The sequence below is a fragment of the Phyllostomus hastatus genome, unplaced genomic scaffold (genome assembly GCF_019186645.2).
Source record: "Phyllostomus hastatus isolate PE091 unplaced genomic scaffold, TTU_PhHast_1.1 phas_contig_40, whole genome shotgun sequence".
NCBI lineage: Eukaryota > Metazoa > Chordata > Mammalia > Chiroptera > Phyllostomidae > Phyllostomus > Phyllostomus hastatus.
The window spans coordinates 71,518,728-71,545,201 of record NW_025333872.1 but is presented as its reverse complement, the minus strand read 5'-3'; the positions used below and the strand labels follow the sequence as shown (position 1 = coordinate 71,545,201).

General features: G+C 37.9%; 1 protein-coding gene and 1 long non-coding RNA gene across 2 annotated transcripts in view; one reads left to right on the top strand and one right to left on the bottom strand.

Annotated features, from left to right (window-relative positions):
- Positions 1-8,128: 8,128 nt before the first annotated feature.
- Positions 8,129-26,474, bottom strand: part of LOC123821551 — a 33,855-nt gene continuing 15,509 nt past the window's right edge. The window contains exons 2-3 of the long non-coding RNA XR_006786136.1: positions 15,265-15,312; positions 8,129-8,519 (exon numbers count right to left, since the gene is read on the bottom strand). This is a non-coding gene — a long non-coding RNA (uncharacterized LOC123821551). The remainder of the gene's footprint in view (positions 8,520-15,264; positions 15,313-26,474) is intronic.
- KIAA0408 (KIAA0408 ortholog) lies at positions 10,902-26,459 on the top strand. Its single transcript, XM_045843020.1, has 5 exons — positions 10,902-11,074; positions 15,148-15,510; positions 15,604-15,683; positions 17,579-18,923; positions 21,544-26,459. Exons 1-5 carry the CDS (start codon positions 10,940-10,942, stop codon positions 21,715-21,717), a joined length of 2,097 nt encoding a protein of 698 aa, XP_045698976.1. The 5' UTR covers positions 10,902-10,939; the 3' UTR covers positions 21,718-26,459.

Genomic DNA, 26,474 nt, shown 5'->3' with positions numbered 1-26,474 from the left:
CCAATTTATTCTGCATTTTAGGTGACTCCTAAAAATCTGAGCTCCTTTGTGTGAAAGGAAATGTGTTTCTGCTGAGGTACCAGGGCCACTGTGTGGGGAGTGTTAAGTTACCCTAACTGCTTAGACTCCATTTGTGGAAAAAACCACAGTGAAGCAGCCAAAAGAGGTAATTGGTGGAGGGTGAGCATCCCCAGCTTTGGACCTCACAAATCCTGTGAGAAGGCCTCCAAGAGGGGAAGCTAGGGGAAACTAGGAGAAACTCATGTCTCTGGCCACACTGCTCACTTTAAAGGGAATGCAGTTTATTCATAAGAAACTGTTTGAAGTACTGGCATTTGTAGAGATTAATTCAAGTAGCAGGTGGATACAAAATAGTTGAATAAGAAAGAATGGAGTTATTCTTTTAAAAAGATTTTTAAAAATAACTTAAGAAAAAGTTATTAAGGAATCTTACTTTTCAAAATATTTTGGTGGCAACAGCAGATACAGTGTAAGGGCCAAGACTGCGGTTAAGGCATCGTGTTGGAGATTTGCTAAGAGCCCGTGGTGCGGAGGGTGGGTCTGCCTGGCTCCGAAGTCCTCTGATCAGCGTGGGCCCCAGGCTATGCTGGAGTGTGACTTCGAGCCTCCCTTCTGTACCCTCACCTCCAGATCGGTCACCTGTGCTTTCTCACATCGTGATGCGCATGAAACCCTCACAATCCAGCACCCACTCACATGGTTCTGAGTTCTGATCTTCCCTCCCTCTCCCCACTCCATGCCCTATGCATAAAATCATTCTCTTCATGAGCTCCAGTCAAAGCTGACTTACATTGACTTCTTCCTTCCAGTCCCTTCTGTGTGCTACTGTTCTCTGTGCCAAATGGTACTTCCTCTGTCAATTGCATTTCATTAGAAAATTACTGAAATGCTGTCACTAATGGTGATAAATCCAGCATTTCTGGTAGGACATATAGATGGTCTAGAAACTCCTAGGGGGTGGGGAGTGAGGGGGAATGGAGATTAATTCCTGTGTCTTTCAATTGATACTCATAAATGGCCTCTCTTAGCCCTGCTTTACTGCTAGAACGTGCTAAGAGAGAAGTGACTCAGGGTGGCCCTCTTGTGGTGAACAGTCACTCCCAGGGCTCACTTCTGGAATAAGATAGCTGAAGAACACTCCCTTTTATTATTTTCATTTTGTTGTCAATATTGTCAACATCTCCCAAGTCTTGACACTGGAAGTAATATAATGAGATATTAAAAATAAATTTAAAACCCCTTTTTAAAAACTCATTTTAAATAGCCCACATTTCTAATATGTTTTATTTCTTCAGAATACACACCAGTTCTTTAAGAGAACATAGTTTTGAAACTGTTTCTTTTGAATATTTCTGTCATCTGGAGATTCCTGTACACAGCCCCATGACAGATCTGCTTGGCTAAAAGCTCTGTGGCCATGTCGCCAGCCCCCGGCATAAGAAGGAGAGCCTGCACCCCGTGATTCGAGGGGGAAAACATCCAGCACAGGGCAACTAGCACATGCACTGAAACCCAGCATTGCAAATGTGTGACTTCCACGGATAATGAGCACTCTCTGCATGTGACTGTGCGACTGTTATAATTTTATAACCCAAACCATATCCTTACAAGTATCAAAATTATACCACTTTTTATAACACAGAGCCCAACGTCTATCATTCTAGAACTCAAATAACACAGGGCCAAATTTGGTAGAATCGGGTGTGGAACTGTATAGAAACTGAGAAACCCAACCATCACCCAGTGGATGGTCTCATTCAGAAAGTGTGGGGGAAAGTTTCAGCTTTAGTAACGTGTAAATAATTCTCTTGAGTGATTGTGGTGTGCAGCAAAGGCTGGGAGTAGCACTCAGCTGTGGTCTCCTTGGTAGATGGCTGTGGGGACCACCAGGAGAGGCTCTCCACACTGTTTATAAGTCGATTCCAAGACAGTGGGCTACTCAGGATGTGGGCAGTCATGCTACAGGTCATAGCTGAGTTGACAGAGCTTGCTGAGGACAAGGACTTCTCTTCTTCCAATCCTCAGGGTCTAACGTGACACCCGGCACAGAGTTGGTGCTTACAGATTATTTGTTAAGTGAAATGTTAATTGGAGTGCCCGAGACCTCTTCCTAGAAATGGAGGATAATTTGAGATTCAGGAGAGTTTTACTAAACAATGGAGATCATGTATCCTAGGGTACATGATTCTAGAAGGAAAGAGTATTTTAAATATATTACCTAGAGTAGCCTCTAAATTTTAACATGCGTAAAAATGAATGTAGTTTTTCAAAGTCATCACTTGTCCAATTTTTTTCTGTCTCCTTGTTAGTGTAAATAGAAATGTGATACCTCTTCTACGAAATATGTTTAAGGAGTAAAGGAGGAGGGACTGAAGAACTATAAAACAAAGATTCGGAAGTCACCCAGTCTCACACCCAGCCAGGGCTGCCATAGCATAAAGATTTGAACGAATAACTGCTTTGTGGTGCTGCACAGTCATCTTTCAGACAAAAACCTATAAATGAAGTATATACTGGCATGCTGAAGGCCAAGTTGGTGTGCTTATTCCCAGATTTTTTCCCACCACTAAGTTAAAATCCTTTTATTTTTGTATTTTGATGTAGGATTTATATTATCTAAAGTAAAAGCCTTTCAATAAATAGTCATCAAAATAAATACTCTGCTATATGACTCCTTTGTTACCCTTGGAAGATGGAGTATCACCTTTCTCATTTGGATTTAGAAGAAAGCTGAATTTAAAATCTGACGAAGCCAGAAATCAGCCTCTCACACCCGAAACTCTAGCCCAGGGTGCTGTTCCCTCCTTTGAATGCCTTGGAATTTTGAACCTCAAGGCACTCCACCAGGAATGAGAAGACCTGGACTCTATTCCTGGCATTGCTAGTAAACGGCTCCGTGACCTTGAGCAAATGTCTCAACCTCAGGGCTTCTTCCCCTCGGCTGTAAAGTGAGAAGGCTGGCTGGAGGGTTTCAGAGGTCTTTGTGGCTGTAAAATCCTGCAAGTCAGGGAACACCTGCTGGTGGCACTTATGCACTCAGTATTCTTCTTTCACCCTTTCCGAAATACTTTAGTTTGTAGCTTAATATCACTATTCATGTAAACCTTTTCAAATCCTTTCTAGGATTTTCTCTTTGGTTTCTTGACAGCAGCTGGCATGTCTACATTTGCTTTACATTTGCATTTTCTATATTTCTACATTTGTATCAAGTATTAGATACACTTCTTTACATATTTGTAATTCACCGAAATAAGATTAGTATGTCATCAGATATGAATGACTTTTCTGAATTTTCTGCAATACATAGAACAAAAATTTGGATCAGTTTTATATTTGAAAGCTGAAATATTTAAATGGCCTAAGAGTAGCCTGGATTATACAACATACTGCATTTTTCCCAAAAGGTTTTCAGCCACTCATTTGGACACCAGCTTGGAAATGTCAGGCATGTCGGGATGGCTGAATATCACTGCAGGCTGAGTACACCAGCATCAGCCTTTTAAATCCATTAATTTTATGTACATAGCAGCAGGAACTTTCCTTGAAATTTTCTTAAAGTTTTTAGTGCAAAGGTTCAAAAAACCTGTGCTGAATATTTATTGCCTTTGTATGCTGTCACCTAATTGTGACTTTGTTTCTTTTGAATATGAAATATACCATGAAAATTTTAGCTAACACCTGAAAAGTTGTCACAGAAAGGGTTGGGACATGTAAGAAGTGGTGGGCTAGGTGTGAAATTCTTGCCCAGGTCTTTCATGTTCTGTAATTTAAGGTCAGCTTTACTATGACAAGGAGCAGATGAAGGACCTGTAGTAAATACTGACACACCCATGAAAAGGGACATGGACATAGGTACTACTGAGTGATAGAACAGAGTTATATCCCAACATACTTTCTCCTGTAACTTAACTACCTATCATCTGAAGTTCTCATAGGATTCAGGAAACAATCAGCGTGATTTAGAAAGGACACGTGGAAATTAAGAAGTCTGTAGTGGAAGAGTGGATGTAGGGGAAACGATGTTACTAGATAATCCTGTATAGATGCTTAGGGACCCCCTTCCCACCTACCCCCTCTTCCTCCTGTCTTCCTAAGGCAGAAATGAGCTAACATTTCTTGTATGTCTGGCACTTAAGTATCTCTCATGTTTTTACAACAACCTCCTAAAGCAAATAGAATTCACACAGATGAGTGGTGGCAGTAGAACTGAATCCAAGCTCTCTGTGACAAAATCCCAGGATCCCCAGTTGGAGAAACTGGTTCCAGATCCGACTCTACTGCACGAGCGCACTTCTGTGAATTTAGGCAAGGTGCCTTACCTCTCCGAGCCACGGTTTTATGGGTAAGGTGGGAATAGTAGTATCTACAGATGCATCTGCTGGGATGGTGACTTAAAGGAAAGATATTCAAAGCACTTAGCGCAGGGCCTTGCCAAGCGCTGTCTCTCCTTGGACAGTCACTGTCATAACTATTACTGTTACTGCTTTTGAAATCAGGATGCCAGGCTTTCAAAACACAAGGTATGGTTTCATTCCGTTGTCCTGTATGTGCTAAAAGTCCTACTGTGATCAGGTCACTATTACTAAGCTTTTTAGTTCCTCATGAAATACTAATCTGGAGGCAGGCAAAAATAATGTGAAAGTGAGCAACCACACAGACTTAAAGATAAGACTTTATTATTTAAACCGCTACCTAGCTTATTGGCCGAATTAGACACAGATTGCCCTAGACACCTTCTTTCCGCCTCTCAGACCAAACACGGTCAGACTCATGTGTGTTCTCACACAACCTGGACACGCTGCTGGCGGAGGCAAGGCGCCCTAGCCTTGCCAGCACAGATCCCTGTGGTCGTGCTCGAAGGAGCCTCTCCTTACACTTGGGCTGCAGCACACCGCAATCGAAAACCAGCACGTGGGTATCTCTTTGGCTTTTTTCCTCTGATAATAAGTATCCTCTCGCATGGGATCTAATTTTCTCCAGCAGAGAGACGTCACTATAACTGTAGAGACAGGCATCAAGCGGTGCTATGAATCACGAGGAGCTATCAGGTTGGTCTTTAAATATGTCCTGTTTCTACTTTATTTAAAGATAGAAATTGGATACAATTCACAAATCTTTTGAAATCGTATATAAAGCATTGCTCCACATGTTCTGCCTCATCCAGACACAACCTCTGAAAGCACGGAAAAGTGCATTCTGATGCTAGCCAAACAGGGGAGAGAGGTATGCGTGGAGATAATTCTTGCCTGTAAAAAGGGGAGTTGAGTTTTCAAATAAAAGATGTAAAATTGGCCCTTGTCATGGTGTGATACTGCCACCAGCTCTTTTGGCAAGTTTGAAAATACTGAGCTCCATTATAAAAGCTAAAAATGTCCTGGACCTGGAGTTGTTTACCCAGAGAAGGAGCTGCTCTAGAGTTACAGAGCTCTGGTTGGGAGAGGTGGCTTGAAGGCCGCCTCCGAGTAACTGACGTCACACTGGTCTGGGCTGCTGCTGTGACTCTGAGCTGAGCAGCTTTCTGATTTGTGAAAGTGGTGAAGGTTTCAAAGGGACTTGTCAGTACTGATCTGTTGAATGGTTGGACTTATATTGCGTTTCCATTTCTTGCAAAGAAGCAAGCTTCACCAAGTTGAGACTTTTCTCTTTAAAACAACTAGCAGTTCTTCCATTGCTAGGTTGGCCAGTGATTGAACATCCATAGGATTCCTCCCCAGAGCAAGAAGGTATGTGTCTTTCTGGCAGTTTGAAAGCAAGTGACTAATTTTGGCAAAATGTAAAAGGGCTGCTGCCGAGATGTTGGAAACTATAGATACTGTTTCCGTGAAGGCTGATTTCAACATCTGCCTGTGTCGGTGTCTGTGTCTGGTCTTAGCAGTGGGGCGGGATTCGTCACGGATTGTACCGACTCCCAGGGAACAGAGGGTTCAGCTGCTGTGAGTGGATTTCTCAACTCTGGACTGACAGTGCCATCCGCTCCCTGACTCTGTTTTCAAGCACTGCCTCCCAGTTGTTCAGACAACGTTTTGCCTACCATGGCATTTCACTAAATATATTTATTACAATGCTTTTTTGATTAGGATGAAGAACTTTTAGCATTTGTTAAGTGAAGCTCACAACCCTTAAGGTTGCTGGTATTTGAAAATTGCAATGAAAAATAATAAATGAATGTTGTTGCATCCAAGATGATGGTTTTCTCACTGTATGATAAGTGTTTCTGTAGTTTGAGTTAAAGGGTGTGCCATTCATTGTGGGTTAATCTGTGGTTAGGGAGGAACCTTGACCACCACATCTTCTGTTAAAGCTGGTTAGGTTTAGTTTTCTTTTTTTTTTTACACAAGCCAAAAGTTTCAAAGTTGTATTTTATAAGAGGTGTAAAATCAATAGACATATGTTGGATATTTTGTAGTTTGAATATACAACTGGAGGGAAAACAAGGAAGGAGAAAAGATAATAAATGAGAAGGCAAAATTGATTTCTTCAGAATTGCATGTGGTAGGATCTCTTTGACCTTATTCGAACATAAGACACATGCTGAAATGACAAGAAATAGCAATAGAAACCATTTCCTTTCGCCCTGTAATGAAATCAAATGGTGGTTGGCTGTGGAAAGATGCTTTTGCCAGTGAACAATAGGGGAGGAATAAGGTCTGTTAATTAGTTGAAATAATACAAGTGATTTATAATAGCCTGGGGAAGGGCTAGGGAACTTCAAGGCAAAAGGTGCCTTACTCTGATGGGTATTGTCATGGGAACGTGGGAACGCCTAATCCCTCAAAATTCAGAGGAAGCAAAGCACCTCCCAGGCAAACGACTCTTCTAGGAACTGTGAGATTGACAAGTACCTACTGCGTGTGGCATTGCTGTGGGAATATGTAAACTTCTTAAATGAAAACTCTTCAACTGTATGGAAGAGTAATATGTTTAGAAAGAGGAAATAAGAAAGCAAGAAACAAATACTCTGAAAGAAACTCAGAATAGAAGAGCAAAGGTGTCCACTTCCCTGACACTGTTTTTTGTTGTTTGTTTGTTTGGCTAAAGTGCAGTTTTCACTGGGGAAGACTGAAATGGTGATGACCAGGAGTAGTAAGAATGGAGCACCCCTCAAAGAAGTGTTACCGTGACCTATAGAGACTGATGGGGAAAATGAAAATGAGTTATTGTGAGACTCCTGTGTTACACTTCAAATTTCCTGACAGAGTTGGGTCGGAAGGCCAACAGAACCGTTTCCCTCCCATCGCCATCCTTATGCAGCCTGCCCACAACCCCACAGTTCTGGCTTCCAGCCTCGGGGAGGGGGCCGCAGCTTAAAGGGATTATGTAATGCTACCTGAGAGTTGTTGGAGGAACAGCTCATGCAGGACTAAGGAGTGCAGCTCACTCTATCCTTACATTTGCTCTGATAGACTTTTATTCTGAATGAAATTCTGAAAGGAATGAAATTAAGTGGAGAATCAAAGAGGCATGGGAGGGGGTGCACATAGCAGAAATCCTTTCTGCCCTCCCACGTAGATGCCAGTATCTGTGGGAGGAAGGACTGACAGCCAGGGACAAAGAGAACTTTCACGTGGGCCTCAGTGGAGAACACTGAAACTGAGTTTCTGAAGCTGGCCGACGAAGTTACCCTGTAACTTCTCGTTGGAGAACATTATGTCCCTACGAAGTTGCCTCGGTAGTTGGAGTTTCTAAAATTATATATTTAAGGGGAATTATAACAAAAGCAGTTTTATATGAGTGATTTATTCAAAAATTCACTAATAAAAAACTTTCCTAAGTATTTTACTTTCAGTGTATCCTTGAAACACTTGAAAACTACTGAGTGCAAAGGAAAAGCATTGAAAATATGAAAGTTCACACATTAGACTTGTTTCTATCAATTTTCTAATTAAAGATCAAAAGCATTAATTTCATTTTAGAAAAAATAGGGAAGGGTGGGTGAAGGGAAGGAAAGGCAAGGGAGGGAAGACAAGAAAAAAGACAGAGGGAGAAAGGGACAGAAGGAAGAACCAAGGAACGGGCATTTATGAAACACCGCTATGACCCAGAATGCTTTTAGGCACTTTTATTAAGCATCCTCTCCTTTGCTCACTTAATCCTCACAGCAACTCTATGCCCCCCACTTTATTTTTTTGGAGGAGAAAGCAATATATTCAGCTGTATTACCCTTGACATTTATGACAAGACAGAGATGCTAAGAGGGTGAAATAAATCCTCTCCCCCAAATTGGCACAGATTTTGCTTTGTAGGCATTTTCTTTCAAAGGCTTGTTTCTGATCCATAACTATGACATTTGCTGGCACTAGGAATTGCTCTGGCCTTGAAAAGGGGAAGCTCTGTAGGTTGGCCTTTCTCCATATTAAGTGATAAGTTTGGCTCTTTGCAATTAAGTGCAAGATTCTGTCTGCTTTGGGAACATGTATCCAGAGGCATGTATCTTCATGTATCTTCCTGTTACCAGGAACAAACCTGATTGAGAGTTTGCTTGGATGACCTTCAGTTACCTGAAAAAGAAAAGGGGGTGCCACCTTTTAACCTGGTCTGGAAGTGAGTTAAGGAGAGTTAGGAATATAAGGAAAAATTGGAGCCACTTGCTACATAATTGTAAGAGAAACTTTATGATGATTTCTGAACATTTCCAGTGTTTAAAGACCATTACGATGAAATAGAGACTATCATAACACCTCTTTCCCAGGTAGTTTGAAATTAGCCTATTCCCTTTCTGTAAGTTCTTTAGTGAAATCTGCAACCATCTCATGATGTCTTAAACCACTCCACTGTTCCTAAGAAGTTCCAGTGTTAACCACATGCTAGTGAGAGAAAGAGTTTCAGCTCTCAGGTAATTACATGTAGCTTTAAGCAGTCTGCTAGTCTCTGAAAATAATCACTGTCTGCACATCCTGTGAATAGTTATTAAATGAACCTAAAAGATTACTACATACTCAAGATCAGTGACAAATTCACCAAAACAAAAAACAAAATTCTGTATATTCTTTACTATCTTCCTTTTGTTGGGTCTTCATGGATGCATTTCTTTGGGGCCAGCTGGCATTTGCTATGGCAGGTACTTACGGTCATTTTCTCATAGGTGCACAGGGTCAAAAAATAAAGGATGATGGAGGGCGCAAAGTGCGATGAGAAAAGAACATGGCCGAGTCAGTAAAATGAGACATGACAACATCTTTAATGGTTTAATTGGAAATTTCTTGACTTAATTAGTCATAGGATTGTGAGTGCCAACGAAATAGATAAAAATGAACCAAGTATCTACAGCAAATTGCTTGAGAAAAGAGATACAGTACAGACCCCAATATTTCTAGGGTATTTTTGATGGTGGAGCCCCGCAAGTAGGACTAACATTTTTGTCCTTATTTGTCTGTTACGATTCATTGCTAGATTGTAGCACAGAAAATATATGTTTGGAACGTTTTGCCACTCGGATATGCTTGTTCAGAACAGTCTGACAAAAGTTTAAACTAGTCTTGAATGTTTATCTTGTGTTTGGGCCACAATGTGCGGCCGTCTTCTGTTGCCCAGAGTGGGGCGTGCTGCCTGGCTCTGTCCGCTTCATTCCGCAATTCCAGCACCTTGGCAGCTAGTAACTCCAGGGAACTTTGCTCATAATGAGCATAAACTGCCACCTGCTAAGTTAAGACATTTTGGTCATGGCCTAGAAACCCAAAGAGTTAGATTTCTTATAAGCATGTTTATCTTAGATAGAGATCCAAACATTTTAAACACACTTTTCTACCCATTGAAAGAGTGTGTGATTTTATTAATAAAAATTATTTCTAGTGGAAGTGGGAACAAGATTTTTAAAGCAAAATAAAAAAAAATTAAAATTTCTCAAACTGTTTTTCATTTCATATGTCATTTCATCTTTGGGACAGCACTGTAATTGGCCCTCTTTTAATGTACATAAACTAAATCTCAGAAATTTTGGATGATTTAGAGTTACTAATCCGGCATTTTAAATTGCATCTTTGAACCCTAAATACACATATCCTAAGTGTTAGAAATCTAATCACTTTAGGTACAGCTTACTGGACCCAAAGACGAAATTACTGAGCACAGTGTTTTCTTTAATTCTCTGTATTCAGGATCCTCAGTTGGTTCTGGTACGTAATCTATTAGAGGGAAACGAGACCAGGGGTGCATTTTAACATTTGGCTCCTAGGATAGTTTTGCTGCTTTTACATTTTCCTTGCTGAAGTAAAATAATGAAAATACAGTTTTGTGATCGAGTTTGATTTCTTGCTAATATACCAGTCTCAGATTGACTACCAACTTTGGGAACTCACTAATACAGTAATCACATTTCACATACACTGGAACTCTGAATATAAAATTGAGACTGTAGTCAAGCACTGGCTCAGGACTTTAAGTCACAGAGTCACACAATCTGGTTGCATAATCAGAACAGAGGGAGTGATTCTGTTGCAGCATAACCCACCATGGTTGTGCAGATGTGACATGTGAACTTCAGATTTCCAGACTTAGATAGTCATGAAAAATTCTATGCTTATATTAGGTGGCTGCTTAAAGGAATACTTATGTCTCACATGCACATTAAACCATCTTGTCCTTTTTAATTTTACTGTCCAATCTTAGAAGGGGAGAAAACCTTTTGACAGTACTTTTTTTTTTGCTGTATTTGTTTCTTCTTAAGTAAATTGTCATCTCTTCTTTTCTTTGGAGTCCAATTTTCCTACAGTTTGTTTATGTTGATGGCTTTTGACAAAACGATTAATTGTTTCCAGAAAGCATATGGATTTTGAACTCTGTCTTGTTATGTTTATATTAGGCTTTATTTTAAAGGCAAGTGAGAGTGCTTCAAATAAAACAACTCCAAAATTCCAAGAAACAACAGAAAGAAGGCAGAGACGAGCAGAAACACCCCTTCACTAACACTCACGCGGTTGCCATGGACCTGCACAAGCAGTGGGGGAACCCAGAGACTGACTGGCACAAGGAGAAGATGGAGTTACTGGACCAGTTTGACAATGAAAGGCGGGAATGGGAAACCCAATGGAAGATCATGCAGAAGAAGATAGAGGAGGTACACATTGATTTGTTTTGAATACACTGGAAACTTAAAGCTCATAATGGAAGTGAAAATGCTGTTGAAGTTTGTCTTGCATTGTAAATTATTTTTATTTTCCTTATTTCATTTAAGAGATGCGTGTCTTGGTGACATTTACCACACCAAAAATAGTGTAACCTTACCCAGTGGTATCACACAGACTAGGCATATTTTGTAGCCTTACATGAAAATTAAGAACTTCAAAGGTCACTCTAAAGCATATCAGTTTATTATTTGCTGACTAGAGTGCCTTGGAGTAAAAAATGAAGTATGCATTTTTTCATGAGTTTTCCAATACTGTGTCCAGGAGGAAAATGTAAGAAAGACATAATTGGTGAAACAAATTAGCAAAACTACAATTGAGCATTAAAATGCAGATCTTCTCTGTGATGACTTGTGAATAATGTGTGCAAAGGAAATTACATGTTAGATAATACAGTAAACTCAAAAGGAGTGTCGAATCTCATACAGAAAATGGCAGTGGACCTGATATTTATCCTGGTTGGCTGCGCCACATATGCTGGCACACGTATTAGAAAAGAGGTAACCAGAACTGGCATGCCATGACTCTGATACAAATAGTCATTTCATCCCCATTAACCTTCCCTTCGCCTGTTGAGTCTATAATATTCCTTTAAGCATTTACATTGATGTACATTCAGGCCTGTTCCAGCTGAAAACTGTTTATGCTTGTCTTGCTTTGTTCTGGAAACATCGATGGTATTGACTTACATGGTTTTGTGCACATTGCCAAAGTGATTGTTTTAACAGGTTCCTTGGCCTTTATTCAGAGGCAATCAAAGCGGGTGCTTTATGTGTTTATAGTGCAAATATTTTTTTCTTATTGACAGACATGTAATTGGTAGTGAATAAAATACAAATTGGCATGCACCAAGAAAAAATTAGAAAGAGTAGCTATTAAACCCTTCCTCTAAAATAGAGATGAGGAGGCAGGCGTGCAGTGTACGATTAGAGATTGAAAGGAGGATCCACTGCTCATCCCCGTGTTGTTTGAAACAGGTGTTCTGCCCTCTCTCTGAATTCCTCCACCCAGAGACTCGGGTTGGATCTGCCAGAAGACAATCTGGGTCAAATCAGAATCCACAGCTCCAGTCAGAAACCCAAACACTTGAGTCCATGGCTCCCAAGGGAGCCACTCGTCCAGTTAGGAAGAGTCACAGATAACTGGAGCATCCAAGCAAAATAATTGAGTCATGATTAGTCTAGCCAATGGTTAAGCCATGTTGCAAAAAACAATCTGCTGTCTGGTTAAATTTTGTATTGTAAAATATGTAATTCTCACAGCTCTGTAGATTTCATCTGAAGTAAATATTAGCCTTACCAACTAGGCATTAAATATACTTAACTTTTTGTAGATTATATTATTACAGTTGTCCCAATTTTCCCCCTTTGCCCCATCCACCCAGCACCCCCCCCCACTCCCTCTGGCAATCCCTCCTCTTTTATTCATGTCCATGGGTCATGCATATAAGTTCTTCAGCTACTCTATTTCTTGTACATGTGCTTAACATCCCACTGCCTATTGTGTAACTACCATTTCGCACTTAATCTCTTCACCTTTTCCCCTATTCCCTCAGAACCTTCCCCCCAACTGTCCACCCTCCCACTGTCCTCCATATCTATGATTCTGTTTCTGTTCTGCTTGTTTGCTTAGTTTGGGTATTAAACATACTTTAAACTTAGGCTGATAATCTCTAAAAACACTGTCCTTTTCTGTTTCGAGGGGAGAAAAGGGCTGTAATGTTTTTCTTCACCTTGCTGCTTGCAGTATATAGCTCCACAGCCAGGGAAATGTTTAGAAAATGGGCTTACCCAGAATATTCACAGTGGATGCTCTTCAGTCCCTGAATGCTAGTGCTGTGCTTCCCTTATCATACAAATACATATTTCTTTTAGAGTTCCAGCTTTGTAACCTGTAAGAACGTACATTTTACATATCACTTCTTACAGGCCATAAAGCTGGGAGTAGAAAAGATTGAGGAAAAGAGAAAGAAAGTATCCTCATGTGTCACAGAAAATCAATATGATTTGTTTTAAACTAAACTTAAAAGTCAATCAATACTTGGAGAAATTATAACATACCATGAGAGAAATAGGCTGTTTACATTTATCACTAAGTTCTGTGTATTAAGTCAGATGCAAATTATTAAGCCATCTATTAGGGAATTACATATTTTTAGGAGCACACATATAACTTGAGTGATTCCAAATAATAATATTTTCCAATGAGAGGTTCCAGCATTGAATACTAAGATGCTGATGATTCTCTATTCAGCCACTATCCATGATCATTATATTTGCTGTTGTAAAACCAAGGTGTACATTCTTGTATCATTTTAAACTTGGTATATTCCAGATTGAAACCCTGTAGAGAATACATAGATGCCTGGATTTTTTTTTACCACATTGCAATCTTTTCTGTTTATCTCCTTTGGTCAAATGATTAGATGACCATTGTCAAGGGCTGAGTACCAGATTGCCTTATACACAATAAACTGTTTTCCACCAGTAACATTATGTTATTTTTGTATTCACACCTCACCTGAATTCCCAAGAGAACTTACAATGGCATATACAAGACAAAAAGAAAGGTGAGATAAAGACAAGAGGAAGAATCATATATAAAATGTATGTAGCAAGTCTGTCTTTCTAGTAACTAACACAAATATTATCAGATGCATATTTCTCAATATTCAGAAAACAAAAGCAAACTTGTTTTCCAGAAATGGCACTTCTGTCCCTACTTTGGAAACTAAAGCAATTTTGTTTTTACCCATGACTCCTCAAAAGAGGACATGAACAACAGCATCCTTAGATTTAACATGATACTTTTGAGGGTTGCTTCTTATGATATCCTCATGGTCAGCAAAAATCATAATGCCCACAGCAGTTCAGTAGAAATAATTTTACCAGGGCCATGGCTGCAATTTGGTGCTGTCCTGACTTCATCCAATGACAGATTCGTAACAGTCTAGGGAAACAAATGCACTGCTTAGCTTTCAGACATCACCTATATATAGTGCTTCTCTCCTCCGAGAATCAGGTAAATATTGAGCAGCAATAAATCTGTTATTCCTTAAATAATAGATGTAGTACGAATATAGGTTGTGGCTGAAAATGTAGTCATTTGCTTGAATAGTTATTTGATAGTCTCCTTTGAAGTTTGACAAGCTTTCCCAGAACTCAAGCCAGAAGAGAAAGCCACTTACTCCCTGCTGTCTAGAGGTGAGCTGAGTGAGTGCCTGCAGGCTAAACTAAATTCTCATCAAGAAAAAATTTGGGGTCCACTTGAACATAGACTAGTAGATGGTCAGAGCCTTGAAGTTCTGTTATATAGACATATATTTATATATGTGTTATATATTTATATAGACATACATATATTTACATAGGACAGGGTCACATTTGTCTTAATCAGGACAAAAACCTTTTTTTTTTAATGTGTATAGCCTGGCATTAGAAAATCTCAATATTAACCAGCCCTCGCCAATGTAATTTCCAACAGAAACATCTTTTGATTTCTAAATGTCTACTTAGGGGACAGAATAAACTGACTATATGAGATTGTCAACTATTTTGACAGTAAATATTGGCATGCAGGTGGGATCATGTATTTAAAAATATGACTTGAATGTTAGTTAAATGGTTGCTTCTCTCTGAAAGCAGTGAGAGAGTATGGCCAGTAATTGATTCAGGTCATTCTAATTTAATGACAGTGCTTCTGTATCTTAGTGATATCTGTATGTAGATACAGGTTTATTTTACTTTTGACTGAGCTGATTTCTGCTCAGAAAGACTGAAATCGTCATCCATGCTTTGACCTATAAAAAGTAGTCTTTATGGTTTATCAAAGTTGTTCTGGCTAATCCAGATTTTAGAAGTACTATTTAGAGGCATAAGCATGAATAATATCCCAGTGTAGTATATAGTCATATGGCAAAAAGGACTGAAAACAGCGTACTTAGCTTCAAAAATATTGACAACGTGAATTAAGGGGATAAAAATTCTTATCTTTGTTTTCCTTACAGCTTTGCCATGAAGTAAAGCTTCGGAGGAAAATTAACATGAGTGAACGTGCTAAAGTCATTGATCTTGATCGTGAGAAGACCATTCAAGATAAAGTGGTAGAATCTTCTCGAACTTACCCCAGTAGAGGACCACAAGAATTTACAGGGATGAATCACAGGAATGACCTGGAAAAAGAAAATAAAACAGAGAAGAGCTTAATCAGTGAAGGAAATCAAATGTGTAAGGAACAAAAAGCAACTAAAAAATCAAAGGTAGCGTTTATGGATCCTTTGGCCACAGACGACCAAAAGGAAGGTGAGGCCTGGCTTGACCCGAGGACTTCTGAGGGAGCGGGCCAGGGCTGTTCTGGCGCCCTCAACACAGTAAGTAAGCCGTGACTGGCCTAGAACTGTTTCCAAAACTTATTTACATTCGCAAGTCCTAACACATTATTGCTTTTATATATGTATATAAAGGCTCTTGAAGAACTTGCCAAAGTCAGTGAAGAATTATGCAGCTTTCAAGAGGAAATTCGAAAGTGCTCTAACCACAGAAGGTAGGCTGGTCCTTCTATGATTATTTTATGTTGGAAAAATCTAGAAGAATACTGTGTGTAGTTAGTGAATTCCTTATACTTTGTTAGTGATAATTAACAATGAGTTATTAAAATTTGTTTTCAGATAAGAGATAAAATCTTTAATTGACTGTTTTCCTGTTCGCTGATTCTTAAAACAATTCTTAAAATAATTCTTATTTTGAGCGTACCTTCTGGTACATTCAAACTGGAGCATCATTTGCTACGTGTATCTTTTTAACCAGCCAGTTTCTTTTTAAATCCCAAATGTATCTGACCAAACAAATTTTATTTGTTTTCTCCTAATTCTCTTTGTAATTTGACTGTTAGGAATACTTTACTTTTTTGGTGCTTATTTAAGGTATACCATTTGTAATAAGTTAACAAATACATTCTAATGAAGTTTTTTTCTATTTTGAGTATTTAGAGAGTAGAAGAGTATACAACTGAGCTAATCCAGTAAAATCTTTAAATGATGTCAGATTTAACAATGTGGTATTTTAATTACATAATGATGTTTTACTGGAATGTTTTACACCTAAGGGTCATTTATTTCTGTATATCTATCATGTGTATAATAGAAACATACATAATTTTCAGAACAACATATTAGAAATGTATATGCACATCTATACAATGCTGTGAAATACTGTTTCAACTCAGAGACACCTATATAATTGTGAAAGTAAGTTTGAGTCAAATTAAAAAATAAACTGGAATTTTCTGCAAGTTAACTAAAGATGAATTATCGTATGACCAACACGTATCTGTCAGTGAGGCAGGACGCTCCTCTTAGAAAGCTGTATCAGTGAGTACCCTTATTTTTTTTTTAGCTCGTAGGAAGCTCAGAGAGAATTTTTTACTGACTTTAAGTATATTTTCTTATCCACTCATGTTTTTTTCCATAATTTTGTCCTCTATGTGCCCATTTAGCTTTTGTTTACTTCTTCTTTGTTAATGAGTATTTACCTGTACTTTATGGTGAGCTAGCACATAATGTAAGTTGAAGAGATATCAATAGGACTTACATTTATCAATATAATTAACTTTAATTTGAGAATCCTTATTGTTGCTATATTTCGGTTTTTATTTTTATTGAGTTCAAGAGAAGTATAAGGTTTTCCTCGTTACTTGAAGTAACCTTGTTATTTCATGGTTTTTAGGAAGAAATTCAAAATTCTTAATATATAATTCAAAGGTATTACAATGATCTGATGTTTCTCACTTATTTTCCATCGTCTTCTCCACTCTGCCTTATAATCCATGCCCACAAAAGTGCTTGCTGTTCCTTGCATTAGCAACACTGATTTTACTACAGTTCACTTTGCCTATCTGCCCTTTACTCATCAAAAAAATCCTTACTTTTCTTTCAAATGATACCTTCTATTTGGTATTACTCATGTCTTGTTGCACTTTTATTCAGATTCTGTTACATTAGTTAGAATGTTACTTCAAATTCAAGGGGAAAAACTTAATCTCACATGACAAAACCAATAGGAATTCAGTAGGCAGAGCAAAGGTAAGGAAACGATTAGACAGTCTTGTAGAAGGGGGAATGCTAATAACAGATGCACAAGATACTATACATGATCTAGTCTGAATATAAGTGAAGTTTTAGGTAATAGAAAAAAATGAGAGCCGAGGTTGGAGAAGTGGTTTGGACCAGAGTATATAGATCCTAGAGTGCAGCACTGAGGGGTAGTCCAACAGTAAAAAAGACTGGGAGGTTTTGATGAGAGGACTTATATAGAAAATATGCTGTGGAAAGTTGTGACTCCTTTTCCTATAGCAAAGATCCATTGCTTAAGCCATGTTTTTTTGAATTACTTATCCTAAATAAAGTTATTGCCAATATATTATGTTTTATCATTGTTTAGGATGAAGTCAGATTCTTTTCTCCAGGAAATGCCAAATGCAATTAGGGCACAGGAAATGTGGCCTCATGGAGACCACAGGATCAACAATGGCCAGTGCATTCTTCCAACAAATTTAGAGAGAGAAAAGCAAAAAAACAGAAGGAATCTGAGCTATGCTGATATGCTTCAAAGGAATTCTTTGAAAAAATGTGGAATTGATACAATTGATCTGCAAAATAATGAAACTCCACCAGTGCCTCCTCCAAGAAGCACATCGAGGAATTTTCCCAGCTCATACCATGAACGAGCCCTTGAAAGTCTGCAGGAAAGTTTAAATCTCAACAGCCAGGTGGTCCAAGAGGGTCCAGGTGAAAGGAACTGCAGTCCTCACGTCCTTCTGGGGCATGATGAGATGCCTACGCTGTGTCTGAATGAAGGGAAAACTTTGAAAAATGGTACCATGTTTTCTTCTTTGGCACCAGAAGCCGAAATAGAAAACAAGCATCCACGTAAAGAAAATGTTGGATTAAGCATGAGGGAATGCAATGCTGTGATAGGCACAAAAAATAGCCCCTCTACCCTGTGGTTTCAGAAAACCTGCTCTATTCCTGATAAGTTGAAATATGAAAAGATGGTCCCAGCTCACCCTGCTAAATCTCATTCTGACCTTCATGGAAGCAATGACTATAGCTCCTCGGGGACACAGAGCAGTGGCCCACTTAGAAGTTTCAGTTATGGCTTTGAAAGGACTACTAGGAATGAAAAGCTGGCAGCAAAGACTGATGAATTTAACAGAACTGTATTTAGAACAGATAGAAATTGTCGTGCAATACAGCAAAATCAAAGCTACTCAGAATCATCTCAAGATCTTAAGCCTTATGATACCTTAATTACTCGTATAGACAATGTACCAGAAAATGACAGTGTGTCTGATACTCTGCAAACCAGTACCCACATGCCTGTGCCTAGAGAAAATGTGCCTGATAATCCCACCGGTAAATCCACAACAGGCCTAGTGAGGCAAATTCAGGAACACCTAAGTCCTAGCAGTTATCGGAATATGCTCCACGAGCATGACTGGAGACCCAGTAATTTGTCTGGCCGACCAAGATCAGCAGATCCTAGGTCAAATTACGGTGTTGTGGAAAAGCTGCTGAAAACCTATGAGACATCTACAGGGTCTGCACCGCAAAATTCTACATGCTTCAAGGATGACTGGCCCCAATGTAATTCTGATGTCAGTGTTGGGGCCACACTGGATCGCCATTTAAGGATAATCCAAACAGAACAAGAGCTTCGAGGAAAAACAGCTATGTGTGGGGCACAGCAAGCGAAGCAAGGAATAGATTGGAAAAAGGTAACAGAGGTGAGAAAGCAGTTAATATATTTTGGAAGGACTTCATTCATGTTTAGCCATAGCTCAGAGTTCAGCCCCTTGCATTCATATAAATAGAAGGCTCATGTTTTGATGTCTTAACTTTCTGATCCTTCACTTTGTGAATAACTATAAACCTTAGGATTGTAACTGTACATGAACTTGTTAAAGTGGAGTGTTAAGCCTGCGGTTAGCACATTATCACCTTCTTTTAAAATTCTGAAATAGGGTAACATAAATATAGTGCATGTGCTTATGAACCTCGAGAAGATGAAATGCAAGTTACTTGAAAAAGTATTCTGAATATGCATTTGTTGATTTATAGAATTTAATTCTTTTAGAGTATTTTTAAGTATGTGGGAAACATTTAAAAAATAATTTGTACTTTTTAGTTATTAACTATGAATAGTTCAATCATTCTCAGTATTTGATTCATGCCTTTTCTCATGGGTTTACTCACATATGTACAAATATGGGTAAAATACATTGTTTAAAATAGTGCCTTATAAAGCTCTTACTTGTGGAGCCAACAGGCAGGACATTGAAATAAAAAAGTGGTATTATAGCTTAAACAATTTTAAGGTCATTCTTATTTGTATAAATTCTTAGCATGAAAATGCAAAAAAATTGGTACTTGAAACGGGGTTATCCTTTTTCTGTTCCGGACAGTTTTCAAGAGTGTAATCTTGACTAGTTGCAGGCAGAAAAGAGGTGGAGGAGGTTGGCGTTCACAATGAGAAGCTGTCCAACAGTACCCCATTATGCATAATTCACTGACGCTTACAAGGTTACATAGTGTTAAAATTAGCTAATGCTTCAAACATCCTTGTTTTTACAGGATACAACTATGTATGCAGTGTAGTTTTAAGCTATGTAGGTTACTGCCTTCTTATTTGAAAAGATATTGTGTGGCTTTCAAACCCTACATACATATCAGTCTCATCTATTTTATCAGAAACCTTGTGCAAGTGTGCACAAGGCACAAATAACTACTTTGCCTTTGTATCTTTCTTTCTTTATTTACTTTTTTATGTTTTTCAATTAGTTTACATTCAATATTATTTTTATTACTTTCCAATGTACAGCATAGTAGGTGGACAATCATATACTTTACAAAGTGACCCCCCTGACATTTCTAGCACCCACCTGGTGCCATACATTGTTATTACAGTGTTAATGACTTTATTTCCTATGCTGTATTTTACATACCCATGACTATTTTGTAACTACTAATATGTGCTTCTCTATCCCTTTGCCTTTTCACCCAGTTTCTCAAACCCTCCTCTACTCTGGCAACCGTCACTCTGTTCTCTGCATCTATGAGTCTGTTCTGTGTTTTCTTTATTCATTTATATTGTTCTTTAGATTCCACATAATGAGTGAAATCATGTGGTATTTGTCTTTCTCTGACTTATTTCACTTAGGGTACTCTAGGTCCATCCCTGCTGTTGCAAATGGTAAGATTTCATTTTTTTTATGGTCAAGGAATGTTCCACTGTATATATGTACCACAGCTTTCTTATCCACTCATCTATGAGGAGCACGTGGGTTGCTTCCATAGCTTGGTTATTGTAAATAATGGTGCAGTGAACTTGAGGGTGCATATATGTATCTTTTGTTTTCAGTTGAGCCCATAAATACCCATAAGGTCCTATAACTTCAGGTGGGAAATAAAAAACATGTATACAATAACCAGCCAAATTCTCATTAACTAAATAGTCTTCGTTTTGGCGTAGATTGGAGGTTTGGGAGGAGTCCTCTGCTATGGATCCTTAAAAGTAGTTCTTCATTCCCCTTCCCTCTAGCAAAATAAGATTCCAAAGAAAGAAAAAGAACCTGAAGGATACTGTCATAGAAATTGAGGCCATCCTTACTGCCTATCTCAGATAAAAGAGCAAAGGCTTTGTTTAAAAGGTCAGTAACAACCAAAGGTATAAAATGGGTTACATACACTTTTTAATTGCAAGGTTCTAAAAATTATTATCTTCCTTTAAAATAAAAAGAAAAGAAGGAAGAAATGAAAGAAAGGGAAAGGAAGGGAAGGAAAAAAGTGCAATCATTAAATGAATGATGTCCTACATTGATAGTAACTATTAGCAATTTCAAAGTTTTTGAGAGCTTGTAACACTACTTCTTTAGTAGGGGAAAAAAGTTTCAAACTAATCATTTGATGGTGTGTGTGCTTTTTGCTTATGACCTTTTAAAGTGTCAATAAGTTGAGAAAAAAGGAAGTTTTTCTATAAATTATCTTTTGGTTTTTAAATAATACTTAAAACATTGTAAAATATCACCAAGAAACACTTGCAGTTCCATCATATCAAAGTTATCCATAACATGAACTACTGAATAATAAACTTAAAATTAGTTCTAAAAAGAGACCAGTTGTGTTAAAATTTGTCAGTGTGAAAAGATTATTAAATGTCATATTACATATTAAAATTTCTTTGTTTAAAACATTCAAGACCACAAATATTAGATGATATTTTTAGTTTGCGATGCTCTTTCCTGTTCATAAATATGCTAATACACTAAGACCATTGTTGAGATTCATAAAATATTAAGCCCATTTTTGGTGCTGGTGTAATTAGAGGAACATCTTCTTTTGTCTTAGGAATCCACGGCAGTGAAATCTTCACATGGAAAAGGATTTTCCCGACCCGCTAGACCAGCGAATCGCCGTCTCCCATCCCGATGGGCATCGAGATCTCCATCGGCGCCTCCAGCCTTGCGGAGCACTGCCCACTGCTCTACTATTTCTCTGCGATCTGAGGCATCACTGGTCTGAGTCTCTGGCCTGGATTGCTAGATTTCAAAAATCCCAACTGTCAAACAGAGCATTCTGAGTGTTTACAGGCTATCCTGTCTCTTCTGTGTCTTTCAAGATCAGTGGGACAAGCAATTGAAATCTTAACTTCCCATCAGTCTTCAGTGTTTTTAACTTATGGAATATTTATCTTCCTGTCTGTTGATTTCTTAGACTTTTTAATGCCATCCTCATTAATTTGCCAATATGATTTAAGTTGAAACACTGTATTATATTGTATATTCCAACTTTCTTGCAAGTGTCAGAAAGCAAGGTTATGTGCATGGCCACGTGTTTGCAGGTGCATGTGTTGAAGTAGGAAGTATCCTAGTATGTATTTAGATAAGAAAACTTTGTGCTAGTGTTGACTTCGAAATTATAACACGTACACCTATATACTCTTTGTGTTTACTTTAAATTTTCAAAAATATACAGTACTCTTTATATTTTGTATACCTTTTCATAGGTATCCACTTAAAGCATCTGAGGTACATATATTAACTAACCACTTTCTTGGCCCCAACTACATTGAAAAAATAAGAGTTATACACATGTCTAACGTTGGTAGATTCCTATATACAACTTATAATTTCTTAACCCATATAAGGATAATACCATTGGTCTCCTATTTTACTCTTTTAAATAAATAAAACTGTCACAGGTGTAACAGATCACCCTTTTGAAGCAAACATAAAATGTGCACGAAAGCTTTTATACATCATTTGGTAGTCTATTATGGCTTTAAATACATACTTGGTCCTCAGAGCCAGAATCCTGAGACTGCCTTATAAACAACGTGACTTAAAAATTAATTTATTTTGTCAAATCCAGTTACAAACATTCTTTAAATGGGATATAAAAAGAAAATTATGTTGAATTCTATTTTTTGTTATAATGTAAGTTTTAGTTCAGCTACTTTATTTGGAGTCAGACATATTTAGAGGTAAGTCATTTCCTTTTTTCTTTTTCTAAAATCAGTAGATAAAAGAATAATTTACTTATTTGCAAACAAGGAAAATGAAGAATGATGTTTCTTATGTGTTTCTTTAAGCGTGCTACATGAAAAAAAAAGCCTTAAACTAAACTCTGGTACCCAAGAGTAGTGTAAGGGGCAGAAACATGTATTTTGGCCAGAATTTGCAAACAGCGAACACATAAAATCTACAGTGAGAACCAACAGAAATGTGAATGTTGAGGTACTTGGAATCTCTTAGAAACAATTCTGCTCTCCATTGTCTCTGTATAAAACTGACTATGTTATTAAGATATTAAGTTTATTTAAGCTTTGCCTTTACTACCAAAACGGTTAAGAAATTCTTATGACAAAAGTGTCCAAAGAGCCTTCTCTGCATAATATACTCTAACAATTTATAGAAGTTCACTTCATAATACACCCAGTAAATAATTTCCAAATCCCAGACTGCCTTAACAGGCTCAAGACTGTTGCATGGCAGTGGACAGATTTACGCTTTTCAATGAGGGAGTGTCCAGGAGTTGAACTGAATTAAACTAGAATGTGAGGTTGGAGCAGATGGTAAGTAAGGGCTGTTGATCTACTTTTTTAATTCTTGTTTCTTTCAGGAATATCCTTTTCCATAGGAAACCTATCAAAGAAAAGTAACCTAGACACCAAATGATGTCATTAATATAATATGCATTGCACCTAGAAGGGAGAAAACACTAGGGAGGTGGTAGCCTGTGGCATAAAATGATGGACATGTTAGAAAGATGCTGGTGTGTAATGTTGGAGAGCCTGCCCAAGACCTGTGTGACATACCTGTTCCTCTACATCACTGTGTCCCTGCTAGCTGATGGGGATCAGTGGTTATGACCTTTAACTACAAGTCAGAATGTTGAGGATCTCTTTTACAAAATTAGATTACTAACCTCATCCCATGATTACTAAAGATTTTCCAGTGGTGGAGAGTAAGAATATGGAATATTTAATAAAACAAAACAAAAAGCAAAACATTTGATGATTAGGAAGATGTGGAAGAAGTGGCATTGATACCCAAGTGGCTGGGTGTCACTGGGTAATCGCATTACTTCCCTGGGACTTGCCTTGGTGATCTGTAAATTCAGAGGGTTATCAATCAGTCTCAATAGTTTTAAGCCACGTTTCCTATTACCAACTGATTTAAAAAGTGGGACACATTTAACATCTTATGTTGACTAAAATCATAGAACTTTAGAGCTAAAAAAAAAGCATCTAGTCAAATTCCTTGATTATAAAGATGAAAACACTAAAACAAAGACCATATGAATGTTCTATCTTAGCGTATTTTATAAGTTTATATGAAAAATCTATCAATTGAATGAAAATGACCTTTGAAAAATATTTTTTGATGTGTTGGGATTTTTAACCAGTACTTTTCTATTTTGGATGGGCATTTTCTTCCCAACAACATAACCTTCATTATGGCGTCACTGCTGGATTTCAGGAATTTATAAACATTTTAGAAATATTTAATGAGAAACACTTGTGTTATCAAAGTTTTCTCTAGCAGACTTTTGCAGGGAAAATCTTATGTTATTTCAAGTGAAGATTAATAATACTATGAATTAGAAAGGAATACAGTGCAGCAGAGAAGAATGATTGGGTTTCTGTGTGTGTGTTTGGGCATGGGTGTGCAAGTGCACAACATTTGCACAGGATCTCTATATGGCCTTATGTCAAAGCCAAATGTAAAAATATAAATTATGTTTGCATAATTCACTTGAACAAAAATTATCCATAACTTTCATTTGTTTTTGCATAGACAATGAAGATGACCAGATTATCATGCACAAAACATGATTTTCTTCTACATAGAGGATGTAGCCAGACCCCATGTCATCCCGAGAAAACATCTAGAACTGAGAAAAAAGAGAATCTGAATCCCTACAAAGATTTTAAAAATTATTTTAGGCACATTTGTGACAAAACCACTGTTTAATATCTTCTTCAGTCATTGGAAGCTACCAAATAAAATAGGCATGGAAACACTTGCTATGGCATCTGAAAACAGTGAGAATATTTTTATTTTCCTCCTTTTCTACACTGGTCTTCAGGAAAGCTGAAAGTTTTTATGAAGTCTAAACTCAAAATGTGCACATTTCAACCTGGCTTCATCTAAAATACATTTTTATTTCAATCTTTGCAAGATATTTTGTGTTATAATTAACTCAGTACTTTTACTGAGTTAATTCTTTGAGTTAATAATATCTGGAGTGAAATAGTTAATCTTCAATGAAAGCCAGAGGGCTATTTACAGTATTTTTTAAAAAGGAAATTACATATCGGAGTGAAAGGGGACAATAGTCTCTACATATTAATACTCTCAAAAGGTAGATCACTGGTTCTTATAAGTTCTCCCTAGGAAATTCCAGGAGAGAGAAGCTGAAACCAGGAATGTTACCCATTAAAAAGGAAGCTGGTGGTTGTGGAACCCAGGGAATCAAAGCTAAGTGAATTTAACTCAGCAAAAACAAGCGCTAGACTTTCTCAGGCAAATCAAAGGCCTTGGAAAAGCACAATATCAAGGACTCCAGGGTTCACCGTGCTCAGAACTTAGGCAGGTGGTCATCCTCAAAAAGCTTCTTCATAAAGCAGCTGAGACCAGACACTTGATCCAGGATCCAAGAGAGTAAGAATGAAATGTTCTGGGAAATCAGCAAAAGCAAGATACTAGCTCTAGAAGCCCAGTCCTGGGAACTAGCATGAAAGGAAATTGAGAGATACAGCTAGAGGTAGGGAGGGAAATTTTTATCTGAAATAAAAATGGAGAGGTCTTCACTGGCACACGGGATCATTACTGAAGTTGGGAGCAAAGAAGAGTAGGTTAGCAAGTGAAAGACCCATTTTTAGGCATAGAAGTGAAATCACCACAAAGCTGAAATATGTGGAGGGTCAGTGTAGCTTGAGCTCTCACTGGGATATCTTTAGGAACTAGAATTGATAGGAGGCCATCAGAGGACCTCATTTTGAAGAATTTAAAAAGACAGGCCAAGATGAGGAACTGCAGACTGATACTCTTCAACTTCTGTTGTCAGTTTCTTGTGACTATTGCCAGAATCTTAAATTTTATCTAGATAATGGAATAAATATAATAAACCATCTACACCTTCATATGATAGACCATAAGAGCAAAATTACGCCCTAGACATTGAAAGTGGTATTTTCCCCAATAAAAAATAAAAAATGCTCACGTAATCAAATAGTCTATTTTCCGAATAACCTAGAATATCACACAGAATTGTATGTATGAAGTGGGTAAGCATAAAGAAAACTTAAATTGCATCTAAGAATAAAATAGTGTCAAAGAAAAAGAAATGAAATGTGATTATAACTAAAGGAGATGAGACTTAACTCCTCTGAGCTCTGTCTGCATGAAAAAGAAATGGAATGCCTGGGGTGGAGGAACAGGTACCCCAAGAACAAGAATACCCAGTGTTGATCCATTGTTGTCTAATGGAAAAGAGTAGGAGCTGAGAACATGACATGTCTGGACACAGGAGTGTTCCGTTCTGTCGTGAGAGCCAGAGGTTCCCGCAGACTGCTCTGTGTCACACAGGTGGCCCTCATTCAATCGGCTCACTTTTCCACACTCAGTCAATCTTATGGTCTCAAATTAACTACCTAAGTATTTACAGAGAGTATGAAAACATCTAGATCAGTGTTTCTTCAATGTTTCTGGAACATTCTCTAACAGCTGAGAAAATAAATACTATCCAAAAGTCTTTAATTGTGTCTAAAATTC